The sequence below is a fragment of the Durio zibethinus genome, chromosome 3 (assembly GCF_047325235.1).
Source record: "Durio zibethinus cultivar Kanyao isolate XHJ-2024 chromosome 3, ASM4732523v1, whole genome shotgun sequence".
Taxonomy (NCBI): domain Eukaryota; kingdom Viridiplantae; phylum Streptophyta; class Magnoliopsida; order Malvales; family Malvaceae; genus Durio; species Durio zibethinus.
The window spans coordinates 36,868,572-36,876,366 of record NC_143164.1 but is presented as its reverse complement, the minus strand read 5'-3'; the positions used below and the strand labels follow the sequence as shown (position 1 = coordinate 36,876,366).

Below are 7,795 nucleotides of genomic sequence, written 5' to 3'. Positions count from 1 at the left end.
TAGGCAGGACAACTTAATGTATCAGGCCAATAATCAAGCAACCATATTAATTCATATCATAGGCCTGCAACAATTTTCAATTCTTTGGGGAAAGTAAATAAGGTCTCTTTTTTCTGTGTGCATGCGTGAAGGCAGACGATATGCACATTCATCCAGACAAAGGTATCAACAAAAACACATTGATGTTCATGTTTATTTCCATTTATTAATATGATGAAGAAAATTTTGGATGTCAACCAACTTACAAAGCAGTCTGAGCTCAACAGGAATCCACTACTGTCAGCATAAAATTATTGCTCTTTGTAGCCAAAAAGCTATCTCCTTGCTCCCAAGATAAGTATTTATGACCTCTAGGAGGATCAAATTGCTTCTAATTTGCAAAGGAAACAAGAAAAATCTGGTTTCTTTGCAGCAAAAGAGAAAGAATAAGAAAAGTTCTCAATGTTACAAATACAAATTCTATAAACTATTGAAGAAAAATAATCCAGATCTCACCACTTACAACAGTGGGAAAACTGAGATGCTGAAGTCTCAACTCATCACAGCTGAAGAAGTGTTATATGAATGGTACATTTGAGCAAAATTCAAGCACATTTGACGATCTCTGTCATCCCCCCAGCCACCCCAACCCTTAAACCCAGCTTTATACCCTGATTGATTGTCATACACGCGCACATCCCATTCTGCTCTGATATTAGCAAGCTTATCAGTGTCATCTACCTGAATGTTCACTATTCCATTATCAATGCAACCATTACTCTGCCCTTGGCCCTGATGCAAGCCACACTTCCCAAAGTGAACTGCACTAGTCTTTGGACCTCGTAATGTGTACACTGGACTCCCGAATGAAGGATAGACTGTTGTCCACATTGTTATATCCCAGTTGTAATCGTCAAAGAAGCAAAACTCTTTAGCCTTCCTATGGATTTTTCTCCAAATGGTCCGGTTGAAGGCATAACCCACATTTCCCATTCTCTCTGCAACCAAACTATCCCATCCTTCTCCTCTTGAATTCACATCAGAAGGTGCCAGATTTGCAGCATAGCAATCTGGGCATTTGTTAGGCTTCAGTGATACAAGAAGCTGTAAGTTGCGATATGCATTGGGGTAAATGAAGTGATCCTCCTCTATGAAAAGAATGTGCCCATCATGCCCTCTGGTCTCCTTCAATCCATCCCACACAGTGTTCATCATCCACCACCAATGATGCTTCAAAGAAACTATCTTTGGAGACCGGTGCTTTCCATACTGATCAGTATTCCCAATACAATGTTTTTTCGCTGCATCATCCTTTTCCTTACAGTCGTTAGACGACACACCAGGAAAACTATCAGTAAACACATGGGGTGAATAAGGGGCAAATATCTGTTTCAGTTGGCAAAATTTGATCCCTTCTACAATCTTATTCATTTCTTCAAAGTATCCATCGTGGCTAACTATCAATAATGTTTCAGCTATCCCCACAACCTTGGACAAGCTCTTAACAACTACTTGGAGATATTGAGGCCGATTATGCACGTATAAAACAATGGTTATATGATCCTTAGCTAACTTTGGATATAGATCTATATTCCTAGGGGGCAACCGGTTAAGTTTTTCCAATTGTATTGAAAATTCATTCTGTTTAGGAAGGTTGAGTTTTTCACTAGAGCTCTCACTGTCAACACTTGCACTTAAATCTTCATCTAATCCATTAGAAGCTGGGGTTCCATTGGTCCTAAAAGAACCTATCAAAAGTAAAACCCCAAATAAAGTAACTAAAACTACAGAGAGGAAACGCTTGAAAGCTGCATCCCTCAAACGGGGTTTCTTGTAATTAGCCATAGCAAAACAACAAACAACATCAAGCAACTTCCAAGTCAAAGTTGCTCAGTCCAAAGAAGTATCAGAAAAAGAAAAAAAATAAAAAATTTACTTCATAGACAATCAAACAGCAAAAAGTAACAGCAACCCATTTTAGAAGAAGCTGAATAAGCAAAAGGGTAAGTGCCAAAACCTCAAAAAACCAATTCTTTCCCACTGAGCTCCCCCCTTGCCTGGAATCAATGGTCTTAGCGGTTAAAAGGGAAACCGCAAAAACCCATGAAAATGGAGATCAAAGTTTGGATTTGAGGGAAGTGAAGAGATCAGGAAATGGAAGAAAAGATGAAACTAAATAAAATAGGAGATGGAAAGCAACCTAAATCAGAAAGATCAACGGTGTACATTACTTAGTTGACGGGTTTAAAGAAAGGAAAATGTTTCTACATGTAGAAATTGACTTTGGTTAAGACCGAAAGTTCAAAGGAGGAACGCATTAAAATGGAGGCTTTAATTATAATTATATTAATTGAGCTTAAGTCAATTAATAATCATTTGTAACGAAAATGTTTAAGCTAATTTTTATGGAAAGGATTTTGTAACTTAAAAAAAATCTTTTCTTCTTTTAAAATTTCGTGAAAAACTTCTATTAAATAAAAAATTATTTTTTTAAAATGTTAAAAAATCGGTTTGGTGTTTATTTCTTTTACATTCAGGTCTGTGTTAGAAGAAGGTTAACATAATTGTAAGAGTTGATAAAATTAATTATGCCTATTGTAACCAAGAAGGCAGGTTATGGTTTTTGTGCATTTTAACTGAAATATTACCTGGTTGATGCTTAGCAATCAAGTTTTTCCAAAAGCATATGATCACCAACCCAAATTGGTTTAGCTTAAAGTTTAGTCAATAGGCACATGTATTTCATGTTTTTACTCTGGTTGGGAGGTACGAATTGTTGAGCCTGCAATGTCTTTTGAGCTGTTTATGGCATGGCTTTGTTCAATTACTTTACCAAAAGGGAATGCAATTTCAACAAAGGCTGGCTTTGAATCTTAAAAACTGGTTCTCCTGACATTTGTTTTGTTAGAAATGGTTATGAGTGTAAATTAATATCCTATTAATAAATTTTGTTATATTTATGATATATTTATTTAATTAATAATTTTTAAAATAATATTTATAATCATATTTAATAAGAATATAAATGAATAAAAATCAAATCTATTTACAAATTATTCCTTAATCGTTTTACTCATTTACATTCTTATATATTTAAAGCAAAAGAAAACAAATATGGATGACTTGACTTGACTCCTCTTGCAGTCTAGCTTGCTTAGCTACATCATCTTCAATTCAATGTTAGATGTCCTTCACAAATTGGGCTTTAGCTATCTTGTGACTTGACTAACAGATCCCCGTATTTTGATGCTTTCTGAAACAACTGTTATAAACTTACAATTTGATGCTACAAGCCAACAAATACACCATATTAAAACCTTTTGTTTCCTTGCCCAACAATATCCAATGATTTTTAGATTTTAGTTTTGTTTTCTGTGATATGTAAATTGCAAAGACAGGTGATGCACAAGCACTGCCTAAGTCTGGTAATGGACAATGGGAAAGCCACAAAGCTACAAGAGAGAGAAATGGTCCACTTTGGCATGACAGCCACAGGCTGGCTAAGATAAGGTTAGTATCCCAACCAAGCTTTCCAAATATCAACTGCCACCACACTCGTATCCAAAACCATTGATATATATGAGATAGAGAAGGAATGGGCAAAGAGAGCACAAAATTGTTCTGAAAAATGGCAGCCAAAGTGCCTCTCTCTTCTCCTCTCAGCACCCAGATTCCTGTCTTGCCCAGGTTTTCATCATCAGCGTCGGCTTTCTCTTGGGCTCTCTGTTCACTAAAACCAAGGGTCCTTAATTTCAAAGTTCATGCAAACTTGGGTAAGTTACACTTTCTTAGAATTTCTTTTGTTTGTTTTTTGGTTGGATATTCTATCAAAACAATACAGGGATGATAATTGGGGAGAAGTGGTTTGATTTGCTAGGGGAAGGGGAAGGAGAAGGAGAAGGAGAACTCAAGCCGAAAGGAAAGAGGAAATTTATAACAAGAGAAGAAGAACCACAACAGTGAGCATTCTTCTCTTTGTCACTTATATTACATCGTCATTCCAAAGTTTGGCTTCATCATTGTTTACCTTGAGCTATAGCTAGCAATTAAAGTTCCAAATGATTGAGTACCAGAAGGGGTTGAAAATGAGTGCAGGTATTGGCAATTTGCAGGAGAAAGGGAAGGAGAGAATCCCATGATGACCCCTCTTCCTTACATTATCCTATTTGGCATGTCAACACCCTTTGTAATCTTAGCCATTGGTTTTGCTAATGGCTGGATTAAGGTACCTGTTCGATGAACTTTGGCCTTTGCAAATGCAGTGAGAATGACAGACAGGATCTTAAGTGTTGATTCATCCGATAAGCATCTTTAATTCAGGGTTCTCGGCTTTCTAGTGTAAGCATATGTTGTCAACACACTTTTTTTGAGTATTTATACTGTTAGTTTCTGAAGAAAACATAGGATGGAATACCAATGGGACATCTCTACCTACATTGCGAAACCAAAGCATTTCCTCCAAATTTAAGTAAATTCTGGGTACTGTTTTGAATCAGTTTTAAGAAAATAATTTTGTTCTATCATTGGTTGCATTTCTATTTCGAAGGACCCCAGGTTGAAATTCAACTCCATGTCTCCAGGTGAAAATGGAACAGGTCCACTCATATTTTTGAGGTTTGGCCACTTGGGTCTATCTGGTTTAAGTTGACATTTCCAGGTGACACTGATTGAGTTTGATGACTTTCTAAAAGTAAGGAAATCTAGATTATGTCAAATTCTGCCACTTTGACCTTGCTAAAAATCTCAATTAAGTTTATAATCGACTTCAGGTTTGAGTCATTTCGGGTTTGCATTGTTCAATTTTCAAATCAAATTATCAATTTAAGTTCGATTATTAACTTCATGAGTAAATTCAAGTGAATCTAATTAGGTTTCAAGCAAATTGGAGCAGCTTTTACCACATTTAGCAACTCCAAATATGATGCCATAATTGCAGGCTGTTTTACCTGCTAGAATAGAAACTCAGTAATGAAAGGTTCCCACAAGAAGTAAACTACCATGTGCAAAAGGAATAGTAACTGAAAGAGCATGTTCATATGGCAAATAATCCTTCATTTTTCTATGATAAATCTTTTCTTACTCCACCATAACCTTTGACATTTTCCTTTTAATAATTATGTCAACAATATCAAATGTATTAAGATATACAGGTTTAATTTACCTATGCAAAGACTTGTATAATACTACAGTCACATATTTTTGAAGAAATCGATGTGTTGTGCAAAACGCCACAGACTGACCATCATCACCGTCTTGCTTGTAAAGATGGTTCAGCAACGTATGAGAAGGCCTTGCCGGTGACTTGCTACTCCTAGTAATGAATGATCGCTCATTTAATAACGTTGTCTGAAGCTGGGAAGGCATTTCAGGTGGAGGCTTGCTGAAATCACCATCATTTAGTGGTTGATTGTCGTAACTTGATATAGGGGAAGGAGGCGATTCGAACTCTGAGAGGCTTTCAGGAGTTTCTGGAACAAATTCCTGCTACAACACATCAAGAAGGAAGCTGTGTGAAAGAACAGCAGCATCCAGCGAGGGACAAGCACAATACTCAACTATTTGTAATGGTTTAACACTCAAAAAGAAGCTTTAAAATACCCTCAAATCCAAAATGTTATAAGTACTCCCAGACTCGTCAAATTCCCATGGTAAGTTCGGATCATATCTCATCAGCTCATCGACAATGAAATGGTAATGGTAAACACCTGATGGGAGTATCTTCATAATAATGAAATAATCTTTATCCAAAGAATGCAAGGGTTCTCTGGACGGAAAAATAAAAGTTACAGCATTTTAGATTGTGAAATGAAACTGCTGAAACTAAAGAACGAATGATAAAACAACATTACAGATTCCAGTACATGGTCTTCCAATTGTCCCACGATCCAGTAATAGCTACTTGCTTGCCACCAAAACACCATGTTATCATTGCAGCTCTCTTCTCCGCCAGTTGGAGACCCTCATGGTATGTTGTATTTGTTACCAGTGGATCGTTTTGGACTTGCATCATTTGACCAGGTCTCGCCAAGGGAGCCTCAGGGATCTGGAGAAAGAAATGCAACTCAATTCGGATTTCCCTTTCAATTTATCTCCATGTGTGTGTGTCCTTGCAAGGAAATGAGCTTAGGTTATTCTCAGAATCCCTTTTCTAACTAAGGTTCATGTGCCAAGGACATTCATACACGGTTCAGATGGTTCAGAAGCATCATTTACATATTTTGAATATGCCTATGATTTCAACTCAAGTTGGTTCAAAATAGGGCAGCAATCTTCATAATACCTGTAAATCCAAAGCTCTGCCTGAATCAAAGTATTCCCATGGCAGTTTATTCTCACTATGGAAATCCTTGTAGGATGTAGTGTTTTGCACAAACACATCATTTTGGGCTTGTATCATTTCATCAGATCTTAGCCAGGGAAACATAGGGATCTGGAGATGAAATGTAAGTCCATTCAGAGGATATTGTCTTTTTTATTTTTTTCAGTCAATAAATGTTGTCTCCTGTATGCTTGTCTTTATACATTCAAATGAATGTATCTTTTAAAAAGCAAAGATTCAACTTCAGCAAAAACTATGATATAGAACATGCAAAGACATATGAAAGAGGAAGATATGATTAACAAAATGAAACACTGAGTGAGGGAATGATCAGCAAAGATCAATATTTTCTGACTCTCCCCGTCTTACTCCCACAGGCCATCCACATGATATCTGGAACACCGTTTCCGTTGATAAAATTAATAAATTCATTGATAATTTTTCTTATATATTTTATAAGTGAACACTTTCGGGAAAAAAAAATCTAGATCCTGACAAAAAAAAAAAAAGGGAAAAACAAACCTGTGGAGGGAACTGGAAAGGAAGCTGATAAGCCTGATTAGGACTAGGGGGAGGGGAATGAAGCATGGGGTCTGAATCAGACTGCTCATTTTCCACTTCATATCCATTCTTCTTTGTCCCTGAGGATCCTTCTCCAACTTCTCTACCACCAGCATTTCCCATTACTTTCAAACAAAAAGAAACAGCCCAATCAGTTGAATTATCTCAATTTTAACTAATTAACTACCAAAATCCATCACTTCCCATGAAACCAAATTGCAAGACAGAACAAGAAAACAGAACAGACCCAGAAACCAGAAAGCAAAACTGATCGAGTAAAGTTGATTTTAGGAGAGGGAGGGTAGTTAGTTACTCACCCATGAGTGCAACTGGATTGCACAATCACAAGAAAGCAAGCAGAGGAATATATCAAAGGAAGGCACCAGTATTTCTGCAACTTTATTTTTCTAGTAGTTTTGTTTTGTTTTTTTTATTTTATTGATTGATTGATTGATGTTTTAATGGGAAAGTGCAATTTGTTTGCTCCATTTCTATGTGCTGGTGTGAGTTGAAAAAGGAAAAACAACAGAACAATGAAAAGTGAATTAGATTCTCCAATGAGTTTGGAAGATCCTATGTTAACTAATGGAACAACTAATGATGTTGGCTCAAAAGTGACTGTCGTTTTTGCCACCAAAATCCAACTGTTACACGCTGTGCCCTTCTCTACGGTTGATTGCTTGAAGGAATCATCTCCTGCCACGTGTCATATTACCCATGATCATGATCTCAACTTTTCTCCCTTTGAATCTTTTCCCCTCATTTTTCATTAGCAAACTTCCAAAATGGAGAAGCATGTTTTCAACTTAATGGGTTGGTACAATTGACATTGATGGGTATTTTTTAATTTTAGTTATATTGATAATTATCAAAGCTATTTTCAAATACATGATGTTAGCAGATAATAATTGTTTCTTGATTTTTCTAATACGTTGT

General features: G+C 36.4%; 3 protein-coding genes across 8 annotated transcripts; 1 reads left to right on the top strand and 2 right to left on the bottom strand.

The window, feature by feature from the left end:
• Nucleotides 1-165: 165 nt before the first annotated feature.
• Nucleotides 166-1,999, bottom strand: LOC111283644 (alpha-1,6-mannosyl-glycoprotein 2-beta-N-acetylglucosaminyltransferase-like). Its single transcript, XM_022872211.2, has one exon. The coding sequence runs from the start codon at nucleotides 1,822-1,824 to the stop codon at nucleotides 532-534; it is 1,293 nt and encodes a 430-aa protein (XP_022727946.1). The 5' UTR covers nucleotides 1,825-1,999; the 3' UTR covers nucleotides 166-531.
• Nucleotides 2,000-3,259: 1,260 nt separating this feature from the next.
• Nucleotides 3,260-4,499, top strand: LOC111283677 (uncharacterized). Its single transcript, XM_022872255.2, has 3 exons — nucleotides 3,260-3,752; nucleotides 3,857-3,938; nucleotides 4,075-4,499. Exons 1-3 carry the CDS (start codon nucleotides 3,608-3,610, stop codon nucleotides 4,217-4,219), a joined length of 372 nt encoding a protein of 123 aa, XP_022727990.1. The 5' UTR covers nucleotides 3,260-3,607; the 3' UTR covers nucleotides 4,220-4,499.
• A 149-nt stretch (nucleotides 4,500-4,648) lies between these two features.
• Nucleotides 4,649-7,410, bottom strand: LOC111283676 (SNF1-related protein kinase regulatory subunit beta-2-like). 6 transcript variants are annotated; one of them, XM_089758773.1, is made up of 6 exons: nucleotides 7,177-7,410; nucleotides 6,821-6,984; nucleotides 6,260-6,409; nucleotides 5,829-6,022; nucleotides 5,578-5,743; nucleotides 4,649-5,463 (listed from the first exon to the last, which is right to left on the bottom strand). In XM_089758773.1, the coding sequence occupies exons 1-6, from the start codon at nucleotides 7,178-7,180 to the stop codon at nucleotides 5,137-5,139; spliced, it is 1,005 nt and encodes a 334-aa protein (XP_089614899.1). In that variant the 5' UTR covers nucleotides 7,181-7,410; the 3' UTR covers nucleotides 4,649-5,136. The 6 variants fall into 6 exon arrangements, with proteins under 6 accessions (XP_089614899.1, XP_089614901.1, XP_089614900.1 ...); XM_089758775.1 differs by having other exon boundaries at nucleotides 5,841-6,022; nucleotides 7,177-7,402; XM_089758774.1 differs by having other exon boundaries at nucleotides 4,649-5,460; nucleotides 7,177-7,397.
• Between the last annotated feature and the right edge of the window lie 385 nt (nucleotides 7,411-7,795).